At 41.8% G+C, this 21,466-nt stretch overlaps 1 protein-coding gene across 3 annotated transcripts in view; it reads right to left on the reverse strand.

Annotated features, from left to right (window-relative positions):
* Window positions 1-21,466, reverse strand: part of elavl2 (ELAV like neuron-specific RNA binding protein 2) — a 72,195-nt gene continuing 50,729 nt past the window's right edge. For 2 of the 3 annotated variants that reach the window (XM_028975261.1, XM_028975279.1), the window contains exons 6-7: window positions 17,085-17,123; window positions 1-331 (exon numbers count right to left, since the gene is read on the reverse strand). In XM_028975261.1, the coding sequence (XP_028831094.1) occupies window positions 1-331; window positions 17,085-17,123 (370 nt within the window). The remainder of the gene's footprint in view (window positions 332-17,084; window positions 17,124-21,466) is intronic. The other variant, XM_028975270.1, reaches the window with a different exon arrangement.

Genomic DNA, 21,466 nt, shown 5'->3' on the forward strand with positions numbered 1-21,466 from the left:
TTAGGCTTTGTGTGTTTTATTAGTTTTAAATGAGACTTGTAGAACTCTATCACCAAGGCAGTACCCATTCAGACTGGCAATTGCCATGGCAGCCTCATCATAGTTAGTCATTGTGACAAATCCAAACCCCTTGCACTTATTTGTGTTGAAGTCACGGATTACCTTAACATTGGTTACGGCACCAAATGGACCAAACATCTGCCAAAGGACACTCTCATCAGCATCTGGTGACAGGTTATATACAAAGATGCACCAGCCTGTGCCTGCATGTCCAGGAATGTTGATGCCTGCCAAACTGGTCACTCCGTCAATGGCCATAGGAGAGAACCGACTGTGGGCCAAAAATGATATTAACACACAAGTTGTAATAAATAAATATATATATATATATATATACATAAATAAACAACAACAACAGTTTGTGATTAGTGTCCAAATGATACATTATTCATATTAAATGTATATTTAATTTAATGCTAAGGTATTTTCCTCTTATCCCTGTTTTTGCACATTGAAAGTCAGAGAGAGTCACAGAATCTTTTCTAGATATGGGCACTCTACTGTCAGCCAGTAGCTTCCCCTCCAGCCCTGAAGACTGTAAAGCCCTCTGGAAGGAAGGGTGCATGGGTGACTGCTCACAAGCTCCCAGGGCTACTTGGCAAACTCCCCCACACAAACCGCACCCATGGCCTTTTCATCTTCATTATTAAATATTGAATTAAATAGCTGTCTGTCTGATTGGAGCCAAAAACAGCATGGGTTTTATTAATAACTGTTAGAATTTCTGGGGAAAGAATTGTCTTTTTAGACCTGATTGTGTATATCCATCCTGGAGTGGCAACCCTTAACCTACTAGAGCTGAAAGCAGGCAGCAGATAGACTGGGCAAACCAATTGTCTGCATACGGCTTAGAGCAGTCACATACAGTTGAGGCAGTTTTTTTTAACCCCTTAGGAATAATAGAACATTTTCCTAAACTTCTTCCCAATGCAGCATTGATGAAACTTGATATAATCCAACATTCAACAACCAACTCTCCTTCTCAACTCACATCACCAGTCTTGTCTTTCCCACTCATAGATTTCTTCTCTACAATATCAGATGGATCTTCCCTTATCTATCAACACAGGCCACCCAGATCCTTGTTCACTCCTTAGTAATCTCATGACTGGATTACTTTAACTCCCTTCTAGAAGGTCTACATCTGAATGCCATCAGTCTTCTACAACTAATACAGAATGCAGCAGCACGACTGGTTTCCCAAATTCTATCATACCACCCAACTGCTATCCTTCCTCCACTGGCTCCCAATAGCTGCCCACATCAGATTCAAAATACTGATGTTGGCCTACAAAGCCAAACATGGGGTAGCTCCATCCTACCTCCGTATTATACCTTGCACTCTCTGACCCTCCAGTACTGCTCACCAGGTCCCTACAACAGCGTGAATAAAAGGATTGTATTCATGGTTTGAGTCCTACTGCACCAGAACTGATTACTTCATTGATTGTAACATGAAAGCACATTGTAAATCGCTCTGGATAATTGCGTCTGCCAAATGCCATGAATGTAAATACCAGACAAATACATTTCTTTTAGTCAAATCCACTTCACATATTTTTCTCTAGACTCAAGAATACTAAACATCCATTCCAGACATTCTTCATTGTAAGGTAAGATTGTTTTGTCATTTTCTCCCACCCATCTGCTAAAGCATCACAAGTATCCTAAAATCTAATTAAGGTTGTGAATATGTATTGCGTAAGTAACATTATCTGTGTGACTGGACGAGACACACAGAAACAGAAATACTGCATGAGAATAATTATTAAAACGCTATTAAAATGAAAGAAAATAACGTCTCTGTTTAATCAACATAATTGAAGATACATTTTAATAGGGTTTGATTTTGTAAACCATATTTAGCCTTATTTTTATTAGTCAACAATATTACATTGTATACTTTGTTACAATTATAGTCACATGACCAGCTTTTATGTTGCTTCTCATCTCGTTTGTACCACAATAAAAAAAAAATGTTGATTGGGTTGACAAACACTAGAAGCTCAGAAGGTGTAATTTGTGCCAAAACAGCACTTTTTTCCCCCAGCGAGTTCCATATAGCAGCTTCCTTGTGCAAGCTTTTGGCAGTGTTTTCATTTATTTCCATTTACTGTTTATTCATTGACTGTTGTCCTTTACACATATTCTATTATATTCAACTAACCAGCATTTTCATATTTGAGTGTCACATTGATCGTATCTAGGTTAGTCTGAATATATGAAGATATCAGGAGTGTATCATTGCAGACAGGCCATGCTGAAGGTTTCTTGTAGATACATCTTAACTTATTCACAAAAAAAATAACACATAATGGAAGGTTTTACTATCTCTGTACTAATACTGCCTTCTAATAATTTATAAAAAGGACAATCCTGTACCACTGTGCTGACTTGTCTCCTTGTGCAAGAATAAATGCTTTCTCAACTATGGTCTAATGAGTCAATGAGATATTTCCCAGTAAGAAGAAGATTTCTTTAACACATTTCTTTAACTCTTTGAAACTTCTTAGTGCAGCTCAATCTACAAATAATTCCAGATCCCTGTTTAATAATGTAGCCAAATAACCAGGAATAAGACCAACATGGATACAATCACTCGATATTATCAAAGTAATAGTTTTATGAAATGTAATGCTAAAAATGTTTTTAAATGATTTGAAACGCAACAGCTCTGTAGATAAAACTATGAGTATAGAAAATAATCTTGCAATATTAGACCACCAACAGACCTCCATAAAGAGGCTAAACAGATTTGAAGATTAATTAATGTACTTGTATATTAGATCCACTTCCTACAAGATTCCTTAGAGCACTTGATGTCAGAAACCAATCTTACTGAATAAACAAAAAGTCAAAGTTTCCAAAAAAATAAGGCCTTAAATATTATTAAGATGACTAGTCATCTTTAAATCTTAAATGACTTAAAAATACCACAGACCCAATAAATATAATAAAACAAGCCTTCAATCTGTCAGTAATCTGCCAGTTACTGCACACATCCTGGTTCACCAAGCGCAGAGTGCATGTCAGTGCCCAAGCCATACCACTTGTCTGATTGGTTACATGTCTGCAATTGGTAATGACAGCGTGTATGGAAATGACCAAGGGGCAAACAAACAAATAAAACCTTACAATCTTGGAATGACTGCATGATAAAATATGAAGCATAGTGTTAAAATATTTTTGACAATATTTTTAATATATACAGCTGACTAAATAAAATTTGGGGATTTTCTGTAATCACATGAATCATAAATACCCAGTATTTCACTGGCCTTATGGGTGTTACAGTCAACGTTTAGTAAAATTGACCAGATATTGTTTTATACAGTTATGCTATATGTTGATGTATCAATAAAAAGTTTATTATACAGCTTCCTGATGCACTTCCTTTGCTATAGACACGTTAACCAGATGTTTACAAATTAAATACCACATTATATACAGTCTATGGTTACGTTTTATTAAAATATCAATTTTATGACACTTTCCACTGCCCTAAGTAGCAGTCATCGGACCCCTTATTAAAAAACCCTACACAGCACGTACAAAGCATGAAGTATATCTGTCTGGATTTACACTACTCACAGTAAGTTAAGGATATTGTGAGAGACGTAGTGGATGTCATACATACAATCTCAGACATTTTTGGGATAGCGAGGCTATATATTTTTGGGGTAATAGACACACCATTTTGTGTTTTCCATGTAATGGTCTCATTGTGTACAGGTGTGCCTTATATCGGGGCCAATACCAAGAGACAACCTTTCTCAATGTGACATCAATTTCAACATTCTGTGGGTATGAAAAAGCTGCTAGTGTCAGTAATCAGACCCACTGGTGACACACCGCAATGATGACCAGTACCTAAGGACCTATGCACTCAGACATCGTTATGCAACTGGCACACAGCTGCAGCTGAGATGCGAGGGGTAAAAGGGTTTCCAGACAACTCCACTGCTTTGGCTTGAATGCCAGACGACCGTTGAAGGTGTCTCCACTGATACAAAGACAGCACCGTGAACATTTGCAGTGGGCACAAGACCATGTGACCTAGACAATGTAGCAGTGGTCTACCATCCTGTTCACTGTTGAGTGTCACGTCAGCATTGCTGGAGAAGGTGAGGTGAGTGATATGCTGAGATCAACATGGTCTCTTTGGTGGAGGTGGTGCAACAGTCTGGGCAGGCATCCCCAGTCAGCGCAAAACAGATTTGGTTATTGTACATGGCGCATTCACTGCATGTTCTTACCTCAGAGACATCATAGAATCATCATCCCCCAATTCTGTCAGCGCACCCCCTCTCAACTTTCTGTTCATGGATGATAATGCTCCAACACACATCACGGCAGAATGGTCACAGCTCGACTTCAGGAAGTTGGAGTGCCTCATATGGTATGGCCATCAATGTCCCCTGACTTGAACCCCATAGAGCATGCCTGGGACCAGTTGAAGCAGAGACTGAATAATCATACCCCACCCCCACGTGACATGGCAGAACTGCATGTAGCACTTGTGGAAGAGTGGAACGCACTGGCTCAGAAAAACATCATGAGGCTAGTGAGGAGCATGAGATGTCGCTGTCAAGCTGTCATTGCAGCAAATGGTGGAAACACCTGCTACTGACATTGTACATTTTTGTTATTTGGGGTAGGGCTGCAACAACGAATCGATTAAATCAATAAAAATCGATTACTAAAAGAGTTGGCAATGAATTTCCTAATCGATTCGTTGTGTCGCTCGACGTGGAGATATTTGATTATTTAAAAAAAAAAAAAAAAAAAACACTAGTTGAGCGTGGAGTGAACACACTCAGTCTCTCTCATGCACAGATGCTAGCAGAGTTTGGCGCATCATAGACAGCGCGGAGCAAAAAAAAAAAAAAAAAAAGAGCGGAGGTAGATGAAAAGATACATGGCGGAAGCAGAGAAATCTGCGCAACCCAAGTCATCCAAGGTGTTGGAGCATTTCACACAAAATAAACAGAAAAAAATGTGTTAACTGCAAAATATGCAAAAGTGGCATGGCATGGCACGGGAGCACCACGGCAATAATCCAGCACCTGAAACGCAAACATGGAGTGTTTGATGAGGAGGAAGGGAGTTCAACAGCAGGGTAAGTCACTACAGAATCCTACTTTTGTTCCGCTGTGAAGTGAGGAAAGTAATGTCCCTGGTGCTGGTGTTTACTCGTTATCCAGCTTGACAAGCATGACAAGTTAGCGTTAGCGCGTTAATAGTAAAGCAGGGGTGGTATAGTTACTTTGCATTAAAAGACTAAAGACATGTTTTTATTCACTAGCCTTTTTTGGACCATTCAATCTGTTGTCATGCTTAGCTACACTGCAAAAGCTTTTCTTACCAAGTAATTTTGTCTCGTTTCCAGTCCAAATATCTAAAAAATCTTAAAATCAAGATTACTAGACAAGAAAAATGGCATGAGAAAATTAAGTGATGCTTAAAACTTCTGTTTGAGATTATATCTCAATAAGATTAGTTTCCTTAACCCATTGGCAGATAATTTTGCTTGTTTTAAGCAAACAATCACTTAATTCTGAGGTGTTTTCTCAGAAAACAAGATAATTTCTTATGCTATTTCATGTGTCTAGTACATGTATCTTGATTTAAGATTTCTTAGATATTTGGACTGAAAACAGGACAAAACTACTAAGTTAGAAAAGCATTTTTTGCAGTGTATATTCTGTGCTTTGGTCATCTTAAGCTGTGTTTAAATGTGGTGTATAAATGAATGTTGCACTTACTACATTGATGGTAATAATTTAATGAATAAGCTTCAGGTGAGCTTGAGAGAGAGAGAGTGTGTGTGTGTGTGTGTGTGTGTGTGTGTGTGTGTGTGTTTGTGTGAGAGTTTGTGAGTGTGTGCATCTGCAGTGTAGTGTAGAGAACAAGTTCTGACATTCAAACAAATCCTGTTAAATTTTCTGATTTGTATTATTCTTTTTATTTATCGTTCTGTCAGCTCAGGTGGCACTTTATTTTTAAAAAGTCTATATATTTGGCAGATGTAAAGCATACATATGTATGTTTTCTGTGTTAGTCCATTTTAATTTTATTTCATTATTATTATAACAGCTCAAGGAGCAACATGTTTGTGCACTTTTTTTTTTTTTGTTCTTTATCCGATTCTACGATTAATTAAAAAAAAAAAAAAAAAAAAAAAAAAAAAAGATTAATCGATTATTAAAATAATCATTATTTGCAGCCCTAATTTGGGGATATCCCTGTTATTGTATACATTTATGGGGTAATAAATATTAAACTAATGAAAATTATATTTCCGGTCATACAGTGGGGCAAAAAGGTATTTAGTCAGCTCCAATTGTGCAAGTTCTACCACTTAAAAAGATGAGAGAGGCCTGTAAATTTTCATCATAGGTATACCTCAACTATGAGAGACAAATTGAGAAAAAAAAATCCAGGAAATCACATCCTTTTTTTATAATTTATTTGCAAATTATGGTGGAAAATGAGTAAAATTGGCCCACTGTATATTATTAGTAATATCAAAGTGAACTTTTACTTATTAGATCTCGGTGCTGGTTAAAGTGATTAAGTACATGCTGCTGGCCTGTGATTAGGGCCACATCTTGCTGCTTATCCTGAGTGCGGCATTTAATACTATTGATCACACTATTCTCCTTGACAGGTTAGAGAAAATTGTTTGGATTAAGGGAATAGCCATCCCTGGTTCAGGTCATATTTGAATGATTGGTATCAGTGGTTGCAAAGAAATATATTCTAAAAAATGTGGAAAGCAGGTTGTGCCCGTTTTGAAATTGTGCCCGTTTTGAAAAATGCCTTATTCTTTCTTTTCTTTTTTTATTTCTTCTCTTTGTTTTCCTATGCATTCTTATTGTTAATGGGAATTTGTTGTGGCAGAGTGTATGAAGGGTATGCTCCAACTGGTCTGTCTGTTGACAATTATAAATAAATACATATAAAAGAAGCCAGTGAAGTGAGTACCAAAAAACAAAACAAGCAGAGGCATTTTGGACTAGCAGCAGCTTAGAGACAAGAAATTTACTGATACCAGGTTTAAAATTGAGTAATCCAAAAGCAAAAGAATTAAACCAGAGCGAGTGCCCTGGCCATAGCTTAACTTTTTATTGGCGTGTACACCCAGCACAGAGCTGTTCGACAAACAGAACAATGTGTCTGTGAGGGAATCAAACCCTCCTTCCAGATATCAGGTGATGTGTCTAACCACAGCAGACATAAGGAAAACTCTTCGCAGATTTAACTCACGAAAGGCTGCTGGAGCAGACAACATCCCTGGAAGAGTGCTCAGATGGCAGATATTCTCACAGACATCTTCAACATCTCACTGAGCACCGCTGTTGTTCCAATGTGTCTCAAGGCCAACACCATTGTGCCCATGCTGAAGAAGTCTTCAGTGTTGTGTCTCAATGACTACCATCCTGTTGCACTTACACCCATCATGATGAAGTGCTTCGAGAGGCTGGTCATGAAACATATGAAGACGTTTCTGCCCTCCACCCTGGACCCACTGCTATCGTCCAAACCGCTCCACGGACCATGCCATCGTCGCCACCACCTTGCATCTGACCCTCACCCACCTGGACAATGAGGACCGGGAGCATCTCCAGCACCACGAAACTGAGCACTGGTGCTCCTGAGGGCTCTGTGCTCTGTCCAATGCGGTTCACCCTGCTGACCGAAGACCTTAGAGCGGATAGTAAGGACAGCTGTGAAGATCGGAGTCTCTTTTCCCTCCATAATGGACATTTACTACACACACTGTACCAGGAAAGCCACCATTGTGAGGGACTCTACAAACCCCTTACATGCAGTCTTCACCCTCCTACCATCCAGAAAAACATACCAGAGCATTCAAGCCCTAACTGCCAGACTGTGCAATAGCTTTTTTCCACAGGCCATCAGACACCTGAACACTCAGGGACTTTCCACTCTGGTCTGACACACACATACTACCTCTGTTATATTGAGTAATATTATCTATCTGTAATATTATCTATCAATGCACCATTCCAGTTTGCACAGCAATATTTGCACTATTTTACTTAACTGAAATGAATAATAAATGTGCAGATTAGCGCATTTCCCATTGTTGTATACATGTTTTTCTTGCACTGCCATTGTGCCCTGTTTGCACTTTATGTAACCCAGTTTGTCTGTGTTGCACACGTGCACTTTATGTCAGTATGTAACATGTAGCACCAGGTTCCGCAGAAACATTATTTAGTTTCACTATGTACTGTCTAACATGTATATAGCTGAAATGACAGTCAACTTCAACAAGCAGTCTCAGTTGGCAAAAGCATCTTGACAAGTGAGTTTATTGGCTTATCAAGAAATACATCTGTGTCAAGGATAAGCCTGGGAGTTTTGACATTGGCCAAAAATATTCTGCAAGCCCGTTGTTTGATGGGCTGGTGAGGCATGAGAGGCTAAAAACAAAAAAAAATATCTCATAGTCATAGCTCAAAGTATGTCCCTGTTCATGTGTGGGTGTATTTATAACTTCCCGACATAGGTGGAGGAGTACATTTAAATGGCAGATGAGAGGTGGACAGTGCTGCTAAGACAGTATATCTGGAATGTATGTACAGCGCCCCCCCCCCTTTTTTTTTTTTTTTTTTTATATGTTACAGCCCTATTTTAAAATGGTTTAAATAGATTTTTTCCTCAGTATTATACACACACCACACATCCAGAATTGGCTAGGTTTTGTCGTGCTAGTAGACCTGCCCCTCCCCTCATCGCTCAAGCAAAATGCTTGACAATGTGCAGGTTGTGGCCTAGCGGGTAAGGAATGCGTTTTTCAGCATACATGATATTCACTCACATTCACACACAGATTCACCCCTCCCGACCAGGACAAAACTAGCAATTGGCTAATCATAAGAAAATCAAATCTGTTTAAAATTCGATTATGAGGACAAACCTGTCATGACAGTCCTCACTATGCATTTGCATGCACAGAACTGGAGTACTGTGCTGTGGCAACACACACAAGCCCACTTAGGAACAGAAAATATAGTTCTAAATCATATACCCAATCTTTTTGAATTTATTTTTTTGTGCAAACTTGCAGACCATTTTGCTTTGTTGAGCATCACTAATGATGTGGGTTTTAATTCTGCTGCTTTTGATGTTTATACTCCTGGGTAAATCAGTCTGATGTGTTCATATTGCTTGTGAAGTTAGTGAGTATCACACAGTACTTTTCAGTCATACAATTTGGATACACAACAGGAAATGTTGCATTCATTGTATTTAAATATTTGGAGAGAAAAAAAAAAATTATTCCATGCTGTTCTCTTGAATATTCCCACTGACTTGTCATACTGAAGTGTCTAACTCACAAATTCTCCATGACAATATTTGGACACTGGCAATAGAAGACAGACAGTGGATGTTTTTTATATTGATTGTTACAGGTCATAGGATGGCAGTTGCATTGTGAATGGGAGCAGCCTCATGCATTTTTATTTTTTTTGCTGACTCACTTTTCTAATGGCAGTTTAGGACAAGTAAGGTTGTCTTCCATTTGCAAGGGGGGGGGGCGGCTGAGGATTCTTTGATTGGGGGGAGGGGGTTGTTGAAGGACAGGCTAGGACCGCCCCTTCAGACCAGAATCTCTGTATTTTTATGGCCCTGGAGGAAAGATTATGCTACCCTGATCATTGCCTTTTTAATTAACCTTTTTTTTTAATTAACAAGAAGGCCATTTAATGCCTTCTTGTGCTTGGCCAGGATGTGTGCCAGTTTAAATTATGCCTCTGTAGATGTAACAGATGTTTTTTGAACACAGACCGTTTTTGGCTCCTCCTTGGATAGTCACCTTATTGTGGTGGAGGAGTTTGAGAGCCCTAATGATACTAGGAGCTATGTTGTCGGGGGCACTTGATGCCCCTGGTAGGGTTTTCCATGAAAATATGGTCTTAGGTAAAGGGATAAAGATAAAGAACGGTTCAGAAGACCTTTCATGGAAAAAACAACAAAGCGCCAGTGTACCAGTCCCGAAGGTCCTACCCTAGAGCCAGGTCTGGATACATGGGCTCATCCAACTGTGGACCCACCACCCTCAGAAGGAACATGAAGGGTCCGGTGCAATGTGGATCAGGTGGCAGACCAAGGCGGGAGCTTCGGTGGTCATGGAACATCACCTCTCTAGCGGGGAAGAAGCTGGAGATTGTGGAAGAGGTTGAGTGGTACCGACTAGATATAGTCGGACTCACTTCAACACATAGCATTGGCTCTGGAACCAAAGTCCTTGAGAGAGGTTGAACAGAAACTCTCCTTTGCTGGAGTTGCTCGGGGTGAGAGGTGGAGGGCTGGTTTTGGCTTTTTGTTAGCCCCAAGACTCGCAGCTGTTTTTTGGGGTTTACACAGGGGATGAGAGGGTAGCTTCCCTGCTCCTTCGGTCGAGGAATGTTGTATGTGCTTATGCGCCGAATAACAGCTCAGACTATTAACCCTTTTTGGGGTCCCTGGGATGAGTGCTAGATAGTGCTCCGACTGGGGACTCCATTGTCTTGCTGGGGGACTTCAATGCTCACATGGGTAATGACAACATGACCTGGAGGGGCATGATTGGGAGGAACTGTCTGGTCAGATCTGAACTCGAGTGGTGTTTCGTTATTGGACTTCTGTGGAAGCTGCATAACAAACACCATGATCGAACATAAGGATGCCCAGCAGTACACTTGGTACCAAGGCAGCCTAGATTGCAGGTCGATGATCATCTCACCTGCAGCCATATATTTTTGACACGCAGGTGAAGAGAGGAGCGGAGCGGTCAACTGATCACCACCTTGTGGTGAGTTGGATCAGATGGCAGGGGAAGATGCCACGGAGACCTGGCAGACCCAAATGTATAGTGAGGGTCTCCAGAAACGGCAGACAGGTACAGGACAGAAAGCGGGGTGCAGCAGTTGCAGTCGCCAAGTCAAAATCTCAGGCGTGGGAGGAGTTCGGTGAGGCCATGGAGAAAGACTACAAATCGGCTCCAAAAAGGTTCTGCCAAACTATCCAACGCTTCAAGAGAGGAAGGCAGCAACTTGCTCACACTGTTTACAGTGGGGATGGGGAGCTGCTGACGTCAACTGGCCCTATTGTCGGGCGGTGGAAGGAATACTTTGAGGAGCTCCTCAATCCCACCGACACACATTCCGATGAGGAACCAAAGCTGGCATGCCTGGGTATGGTTTGTCCAAACTCAGGGGCAGAAGTTGCTGAGGTAGTCAAACAGTTACACAGCAGCAGTGCCCCGGGGGTGGATGAGATCAGTCATGGCTATGGATGTTGTAGGGCTATCATGGTTGACCAGTCTCTTCAACATTGCGTGGACATCGGGGGCAGTTCCAGTGGAGTGGCAGACTGGGGTGGTGATCCATTTACATTTTACATTTACAGCATTTATCAGACGCCCTTATCCAGAGCGACTTACAGTCAGTAGTTACAGGGACAGTCCCCCTGGAGCAACTTAGGGTTAAGTGTCTTGCTCAGGGACACAATGGTAGTAAGTGGGATTTAAACCCGGGTCTTCTGGTTCATAGGCGAGTGTGTTACCCACTAGGCTACTACCACCTTCCCGTTTTTAAGAAGGGGGACCAGAGGGTGTGTTCCAAATATAAGGGGAATCACACTCCTCAGCCTTCCTGGAAAGGTCTACTCCAAGATACTGGAGAGTCCGGTCGATAGTTGAATCTCAGATTGAAGAGGAGCAATGTGGTTTTCATCCTGGCCGTGGAACTGTGGACCAGTTCTTTACCCTTGCTGGGGTGATGGAGGGGGCATGGGAGTTTGCCCAACCAATCCACATGTGTTTTGCGGATTTTGAGAAGGCTTATGACCGTGTCCCCATGGGCACCCTATGAGGGGCACTCCAGGAGTATGGGGTGGATGACCTTTTGTTAAGGGCCATTCAGTCCCTGTACCAGAGGAGCATGAGTTTGGTCCACATAGTCGGCAGTCGCACCTGTTCCCTGTGAGGGTTGCACTTTGTGCACTTTAGTCCAGACCAGAAAAGGGTGGCGTGCCAACTTCGGGTTGGGAGAGAGGTCCTGCCACAAGTGGAGGAGTTTAAGTATCTCAGGGTCTTGTTCGCGAGGGAAGAAGGGAGCAGAAGATCGACAGACGGTGAGTGGTGAAGAGGGAGCTGAGCCAGAAAGCAAGGCTCTTGATTTACCGATCTATCTATGTCTCAATCCTCACCTATGGTCATGAGCTTAGGGTAATGACCAAAAGAACAAGATTGCGGATATAAGCGACCAAAATGAGTTTAGAGATAGGGTGAGGAGCCCGGAGATTTGAGAGGGACTCAGAGTAGAACCTCCTCCTCCACATCGAGAGGAGCCAGTTGAGGTGGTTCGGGCATCTGGTCAGGATGCCTGCCATGTTCTGCCGGCAGGAGGCCCTCGGGTCAACTCGGGACACGCTGGAGAATTTATATCTCCAGTCTGGTCTGGGAACGCCTTTGGGTGCTGCCAGAGGAGCTAGTGGAGGTGTCTGGGATTCACAACTCCATATTGCATCTTCTCCCAACTGCCAGACTCCCTCCAAAGATAGACACACACTTGTCATTCATATTTGTGAAATTAAAGTCCCATTCCTCTTTGAAATAATGTTTTTTTGGCTCTTACACGCATGGCTGAAACCTGCTGCATGGCTGAAACCTGGTTTGCTTTCCTAATCAAGTCAAGTGTATAATCAAACATAGCTGACTCAAATGAAGGTGTAGAACAGTCTCAATGAAAATAAAAGGCATAACTAATTTACCTTGCCCACTTTGATTTTAAATACCTTGATGTAAATGTGACCCATAGCTTCTCAAGACTAATTTGTTAGTGTGTCCCTATTGTGTCAATTTTTTTTTTTAGATAGAACAACCTTCCACTTTCTCTGATTAATCTTCCCAATGTAATCTAAATGAAGGTATCTAGGTTTTTATTTTTTTTTCAGACAGTGCCTGTATTTTTACCAAAAAGCCAACATTGTATTTTTTTCCTCCCTAGATAGGATGTGTTGGGTGCTGACCTCCCCAGGTCTGCAGGTCCTTCAAAAATATAATCAGTAATATATTCAGTTGTGGTTTGGCTCTACCAATTTCCAGTATTATTACTGGGCCTGTAATATCCATAGTACAATGTACATTAGAGCATTGTCTGGTGCTCTGTGGAGGCCCAATCATGCAACACTTTTTTTTTTTTTTTTTTATCCTTGTATATTCTTCTCTCCAAACCAATATTTGTCTGAATGTTAGGAACCCAGTTTTACACAGATCACAATAGCAATCATGTTTAATAGTCACTTCTTCATTTCCTCTTCACATATCTGCTTCTAAGTAAGGATTCTTCTCTTGTTATAACTGTAGAATGTTTAACTAGCGGTAAAGCCTTGTTTATTTGTGAAGTGTAAGTTAGTGACTAGTTTGACGACGACATTAGCTGCACAGAGAGTCCTGACAGAGCCTGAGCAGCAAGGCACCTGGGTGACTGATCGGCGACCTGGTCATGTTCGTAACAGGCACAGACATGCAGATTGTCATTTGTAACCGCTTTTCATTAAACCGAACTCCTGTTTAAGAGGAATGCACACTGTGATTCTATTTTAAGGAACGTGAAAATAGCGTCTCCCACTACAAGTCAAAGAAATGTATAGTAGACTGGAGTCCACAAAAAAATATAGGCTATGATAATAATTGGAAATTCTTTGAGGGGAAGCCTGGACTAATTAGGAGAGATGGTATCCGTCCCACCTTGAAGGGTGCTTCTCTTATTTCTAATTTGATCGATAGTCTTTATACAAATAGACACCCAAGAGCGCAGTCGAGACAGCAGGTGGAACGGCTGGTGAAGCTTGGTGAGGAGTTGTGAACTGTTGAAATGGGCGAAATATAAAATGACCAATAACTGTCTTCAATCTGGAGCTCCATGTAACAGCTTACCTCATGGGTTGAGGAGAATCATGAGAAAGTACTATATACACTGTATACATAAACCTATATATTGTAATGCCCCGCTGTTTCCCTCAAACCATATGAAGGCAGTGAGTTGTTAAACAAAAGGTTTACAAAAAACAAAATTGACCATTAACAGGAGCTTCTGTTCCGGCTGCAGCTCACGCCAACTCAGTCTCCAACTCTCCAAGAATCTCTGGCTGGTGCACTCCCTCAGCCCTCCCACTAACTTAGAAATCCACCCATAAACACAACTTTATACAGGTTATCACAATATTTACACAATATTTCAGACAGAATTGTTTCTGCAAAGATTACTATTAGGACCCAAGCACAGGGAGGGTAATTTTTTTAAATTTCAGTGAAACCTCCCCGGTGCCACGTTTGACCGACATACATGAAATTTGGCAGGCTTAAGAGACAGGCCCAAATAAATAAATAAATAAATAAATAAAGCAAAACAGGAAATCAGTAATTTTGATTGAAAAAGGTGCAATTTTGGTCAATTTGTCATTTCCATGCCTCAGAATTTACCAAACTTCTTTTAGAGAATTTATCAGATTCACATTTTTTTGTGATGTTAAATTGCAAAGGATTTGAGTTTTGGTTGCACTGCTTGCTCATGGCATTGCAATGAATTTCGATGATTCGCCATGTAACAGAAAGTTGCTGTCATTCAAACTTCACATGATAAGGGTGTGGGCCTAACTAAGTAGTAGCCTAGTGGTTAACACACTCGCCTATGAACCAGAAGACCCAGGTTCAAATGCAGCTTACTACCATTGTGTCCCTGAGCAAGACACTTAACCCTAAACTGCTCCAGGGAGACTGTCCGTGTAACTACTGATTGTAAGTCGCTCTGGATAAGGGCGTCTGATAAATGCCGTAAATGTAAGTATGTGCGATGTTTCAGAAATATGGAAAGTGTAACCTAGTGGAAACAGAAAATGCCATGCACCAAACATCACAAGACTAATAAAAGGGTGCCGGCCTAACAAAGTATATGTGCAATGTTTTCCAGAACACTCAAAGCGGCATCTACTGGTAACAGGAAATTTTACATTTGAATACATTTCCACAAGCAGATAATAAATATACAGTACAGACCAAATGTTTGGACATACCTTCTCATTCAATGAGTTTTATTTTCATGACCATTAAAACTATGAATGAACACATTTATAGTTATGTACTCTCGATGAGCTTCAAGATGTAGTCACCTGAAATGGTTTTCACTTCACAGGTGTGCCTTATCAGGGTTAATTAGTGGAATTTCTTGCTTTATCAACGGGGTTGGGACCATCAGTTGTGTTGTGCAGAGGTCAGGTTACTACACAGCTGACAGCCCCATTGGACAACTGTTAAAATTCATATTATGGCAAGAACCAATTGAATAACTAAAGAAAAACAGGTGGCCATCATTACTTTAAGAAACGAAGGTCAGTCAGTCCGGAAAATTGCAAAAACTTTAATTGTCCCCCCAAAGTGGAGTCGCAAAAACCATCAATAGCTACAACGAAACTGGCACACACAAGGGCCGACCCAGGAAGGAAGACCAAGAGTAACCTCTGCTTCAGAAGAGAGTTAATCAGCCTCAGAAATCGCAAGTTATCAGCAGCTCAGATCAAAGACCAGATAAATGCCACACAGAGTTCTAGCAGCAGACCCATCTCTAGAACAACTGTTAAGAGAAGACTGTGCGAATCAGGCGATCAAGGTCAAATAGCTGCCAGGAAACCACTGCTAAAGAGAGGCAACACGCAGAAGAGATTTGTTTGGGCCAAGAAACACAAGGAATGGGCCAGTGGAAATCTGTGCTTTGATCTGAGTCCAAATTGGAGATCTTTGATTCCAACCACTTTTTCTTTGTCAGACGCAGAAAAGGTGAACTTATGGATTCCGCATGCCTGGTTCCCACTGTAAAGGATGGAGGAGGAGGTGTGATGGTGTGGGGTTGTTTTGCTAGAGACAATGTTGTGGATTTATTCAAAATTGAAGGCACACTGAACCAGCATGGCTACCATAGCATCCTGCAGTGATGCCATCCCATCCGGTTTGCGTTTAGTTGGACGATCATTTATTTTTCAAAAGGACAATGACCCCAAAACACACCTCCAGGCTGTGTAAGGGCTATTTGACCAAGAAGAAGAGTGATGGAGTGAATAAGAAGGTGTGTCCAAACGTTTGGCCTGTACTGTGTGTGTGTAATATATATATATATAAAAACACACACACACACACACACACACACACACACACACACACACACACACACACACACACACACACCAGATATGATCTAAAGAGCCTGATGTTTTTGAGCTTTCGTTGTATGGCTCACCCATGGAATTATATGTTTGATAAGGTTCTGAGTCTAAATGTATGTGCAAAGTTTCTGAATAAATGCAGCATTTGCAGATTGGATAATCAGGTTACATGGTTGCTGAAAGCATCTCGCACACCCTAAGGTGCGTGGCGTGTGAGGGCCCAATCACTGCTTATTTTATATTTATGGTCAAAACCAAATTACTATTAATGCAAAAATATATATTGATTAATTTTTTTTTATTAATTGTAACTGTTCCATTAAATTACATCTTAATAAAGCTTGTAAGAATGCATATTTAAAGTATAAACATGAAACAAGATATATTAAATAAAATGAAAATGTTTATGCAAATTACTTTGTTCAACAGGACATTGTTTTTTCATTTCCATTTAATGTGGACAACAAATGAGTGTTGCTTGAATGTTGGAGCACCTCAGTAGTCCTCACATGCAAAAGATCATGATGCACATTTAAAATGTTAGGTCTCCTTTCAGTAAATGCAAACAATTAAATAGTAATAAATGCTTCAGTGCATTTACAAAAATAACTATTTAATTGTTTCAACCTGAGCAGATGTGCCAAAGAACATCCATTTTTTCCAGCATTTTTAAACACAACGTTACTAAGGAGTCTGACAATGTCAATACAATGCTCAGAATCAATACTGGAAGAAAAAAAAAAAAAAAAAAAAAAAAAAAAACAATGCAGACCAAAAAATAAAATTACCTTTTTACCCCGTAGGCCATGTTTAGCAGATTGTCCAACCTATCAAGAGATTTAGTAGCATTAATATTGCATTAATAGAAATGGTTTAAATATTCATTTTAAAAAGCACCAATCAGATAAAGTGTCAAACCAATACCTCTTGTAATACCCCTGCTGATTTTGTAAGTTTGCCCATTAATTTCAATGATTTAAATAATTTCAAAATAGTTATAAATTAAATGCAAATGTTTTTCAAAAATTAAATAAGTATTTGATCCCTTTGCAAAACATGCTTTAGTACTTGCAAAAAGGTTTGTTGCCAATCACAGAGGTCAAATATTTCTTGTTATTGGCCACAAGGTTTGGCTATACCTCAGAGGGGACTTTGTTCCACTTTTCCCAAATAAAACCTTCCACTGATTTTCTTTCAGATTAAAGTCTGGAGACTGACTAGTAGGGGTGAGAATATATTACGATATTCTACAGTTCACTGAATGTAAAAACAGAAATCCAAGATTCTGTGTACAACCTGAATGGATGTGAGAAGGTGAATCCCACCCTCCCTTCTCATCTCCAGGTTCCTTGTTGCCCACAAGAGCGAAAGATAGATTTTGGACAGTAACACATGCACGCACATTTTAAGAGACTTTATGTCGCGGTTGTTCCACGGTCCTGCTCATCCCTTAAAATATGTGCAACTATTTCACTTAGGTCAACCGCAGTAACCGCATGTAAACAGCGTTCCCTGTTTCATGTTTTTTTTTATGTTGTCTGTAATAACACTGGCTTACCAAACAACCATATGAACACGTTTCTGCTCCCAAGTTCCAGTTCAATGACTGGGAGCACCGACATTTCAGTTGAGGGGGAGGGAATATTGTAAGGGGGAGATGTACAAAGAGGTTGTCGCCTATTGAATGGGTAAAAAGGGAGTTGACAATACAAAAAGTATAAATACATTATAATTTTTCTTCGTCTAGCACCTAACAATCTCTGAGCATGCTCTTCACTGACAAGTCTGAGCCTTATCAGGGCTCTTAGTTTGTAAACTCAATATTCTATAGAAATCAAACGAGAATTGCTGGTGTCTTCCTCTTGTAAGTCGCTTTGGATAAAAGCGTCTGCTAAATAAAGTAAAGTAAAGTAAAAGTAAAGCGTTGGTGCGGGTGGTTTTCTTTGTTAGAATTGATCCTTGCAGGCGTGGTGATTTATGTGCATTTTATTTTGCTCCTTTGTTTAAGTGTTTATTTTCTTTTGTTTGCACATTGAGGAAGAATTAAACCCTGGTTTCCGGGTACACCAGTAGTGTGCTGCTGTGTGTTTTCACACAATACAATCACAGTCCAGTCTTCAGCTGGTCACCCACATTTGGTGGCAGCGGTGGGATGTCATGCAGATGGAGACACTTGCGAGTAGAAGGGGAAAATGCTGTCCAGCCCGGAAAACAATGGCTTACCGGAGGCTGCCGAAAGGGAGAGGTGGAGGTGGAAAATGATGTGCAAGGCAGCAACAACGGAGGCCAAGCGGTTGGTGGTCATGTGGCAGCGTACCCAGAATCATTACTCTTGGCTTGTGGAGAAGGCTCTGCAGACCCAAGAGAACCAGGTTTTCAAGCAAGAGCTGCGCTGGAGGAGTGTCCAGATACAGCTGAATCAGCTCCGCAAAGAGGTCGAGGCTGAAAGGAGAACAGTCAACTTAACCTCCTGTGGCCACAGCATCAGAAGGGGTACGGAGCACATGTTCCCAGCTCCAGCAGGGCCCCCTGTGAAGCAGTATTGCCAGTGCCTACAGTACCAAGGTCCCCAGCCCAATCAGAACCCACAGGACCAGTGAGCTGGTCTTGTTCCGCCATTCCTAAACTGGAAGGAGGCAATGACTTTGAACAATATCTAATCACATGTGAGTGACTGGCAACAGCCTACTGCTGGCCAAGGGCAGATTGGGTAGTGTTCCTGGTACCCTACCTTACAGGCAAGGCTCGTAGCGCCTATGTGGCAATGGACGTGTACCACGCTATGGAGTACAACCATGTGAAAGAGGGCATCTTTAATAAGTATGAGATCATTGAGGAGGTATGCCGAAGGTGGTACCGGTAACCCGATGTCAGGGCTGGAGAAACCCCCTCAGGAGCTGTACAAAGAGCACATAGTCAAGTTAAAACCTGAGTATCCCAAATGAAAACGCAAACCCCATAGCCATTACTGTATCCTTTTGCCTGAAGGGGGCAGCACAAGTTATACAGGTTCCTGTTCTTATTAATGATAAAAACACTATTTCTTTGTTAGACACCAGGAGTACCCAGACTCTAGTGCAGCCCCACCTGGTGGAGAGAAGGGATTTGGTCCGGGTGGGAAGTGTGTAAATGGGGATGAGCACGAATATCCCACTGCTGAGGTCTATATTGAGGTTAGAGATCAAAATTTCCAGATGACAATTGGTGTGGTAGAGGGGCTGAGTCACCCTGTTGTGCTGGGTTGTGCTGTTTGGCCAAAATGTATACAGTCAAGCCAACCTGATCCTCAGAAAGTGAGGACCAGAGCTTAAATAGCTGGGGCAAACAGCCCTTTTGGGATGTGGAGATTAGCCCTGTGGATAGGGGGAAGGGAAAAAGACTCACCGTCAGGACAGACAGGACAGGATGGTGGGTACAGTGGAGAAAAACAGGGAGTTCCCAGAGCTGCCATTGGGGGTTGTGAAGGGGAGGTTCCAGATAACATTGAGCGATTGCAGAGAGAAGATACCACTTTGCAGAAGGTCTATGAGATGGGCTTTGTCTGGAGAGAGTTATATTTTGAAAGAAGGTTTGTTGTACCATCAGCCATCGGAGGACCGGACTGAGCAGCTGGTGCTGCCGCAAGGACTCCGGGTTCAGTTTTTAGTCATGGGGTATTCAATTCCCTGGGCAGGTCACTAAAGTACTACGAAGACTTACGAGAGAATCGTGGCCAAGTTTTGTTGGCCAGGGGTGTATAAGGACATGTTAGAATTCTGCCGAGCCTGTCCGGAATGCAAATAAACCAGTAACCATAAGGCCCGGCCCTACCCATTACCAGTTGAAGAGGTTCCCTTCACCTGCACAGCCTTAAAAAAGATTTTTGTCAAAGCTGTTGGGACAGGTATATAGCCTACTGGTCATTAAACGCCTTTGGACCACTATCTACCACCTCCAGACCGATGGACTTGTGGAACATTATAACCTGACCCTAAAGAGCATCCTGAGGAAGTTTGTGGCAGCCAATGGGAAGGACTGGGATTGGTGGCTGCCATTCCTGCTCTTCGCCTTCCAGGAGGTCCCCCAGGCCTCCACTGGCTTCTCTCCTTTTGAGTTGCTTTAAAGGAGGCCAATGAGTGGCCATTTGGATGTGTTTAATGATGTACTTGGGAGGGTCCCAAGTTCTCATATGGAGCACATGTTATACATATGCGTGACCAAATGGAGGAGATGGCAGAGATGATGCAGACCAACCTAGAGCAACAGAAAACATGGGATGACAAAAAGGCCAGGCAGAGGGTCCTTCAACCAGGTCAGGTGGTGTTACTCCTGTTACCCACCTCGGAGAACAAGTTTCTAGCTAGGTGGCAAGGGCCCTGTAAGGAGGTGTGGAAAATGGGTCCAGCCACCTGGATATGGACCAGCCAGGTAAGCCAGAAAACACAACAGACTTTTCATGTCAAGCTTCTGAAGGAGAGGCATGAGAGGCAACCATGTGCAGGCCTTGGTGGAGGTGGAGAAAGATAGACCAGAGCAGTGATCTTTCCTCTACATCTCACCTGTCTCCCTACCTGCAAAAAGAGCTCAAGGGAATCATCCCTCCTCCTGGTCTTTTCCAGGAAAGTTTGGGCTACAGCTTGGTGGTGGAGCTTCCAGTGATCTTCCAGTGCATGGAGTAATTCCATAGCATTGGTGCACAAAAAGGATTGTACAGTACACTTTTGTATTGACTTTCAACGGGTGAATGCCCAATTCCAGTTCGCTGCTTATTCAATGCGTTGGCTTGAGGCCTGGGCATCACCTCTTTCATCACCACCCTGGACCTGTGCAAGGGCTAAAGGCAGGTGCCTCTGGCCAAGGACGCCAGGCCATACACTCCCTTCCATACCCCACATCCGGAAACGTGAAGTGACTTGATTTTCCCTGCATAAGCTCACTTTGCCTCCTTAATGGACCAAGATAGGTTGGCTCTGGCTGTAGATTTGTCTTTTCAACTGGAAGGTTAATCAGGTTGTGCACTTTAGCAGAGAACCAGGGTTTGTGGTTTAGTTGGGTGATTACTGGAGACTGTGACAAACACACTTTCTGATGTAGCTGGTGTCTGAGGTTGTGTACTCCAAGTGGTGATGGCTGCATCTCTAAACATTTCCAAGTCTGTGCAGTCAAAACAGTCCTGGAGGGCAGATATGGG

This window comes from Denticeps clupeoides, chromosome 1, assembly GCF_900700375.1.
Source record: "Denticeps clupeoides chromosome 1, fDenClu1.1, whole genome shotgun sequence".
Taxonomy (NCBI): domain Eukaryota; kingdom Metazoa; phylum Chordata; class Actinopteri; order Clupeiformes; family Denticipitidae; genus Denticeps; species Denticeps clupeoides.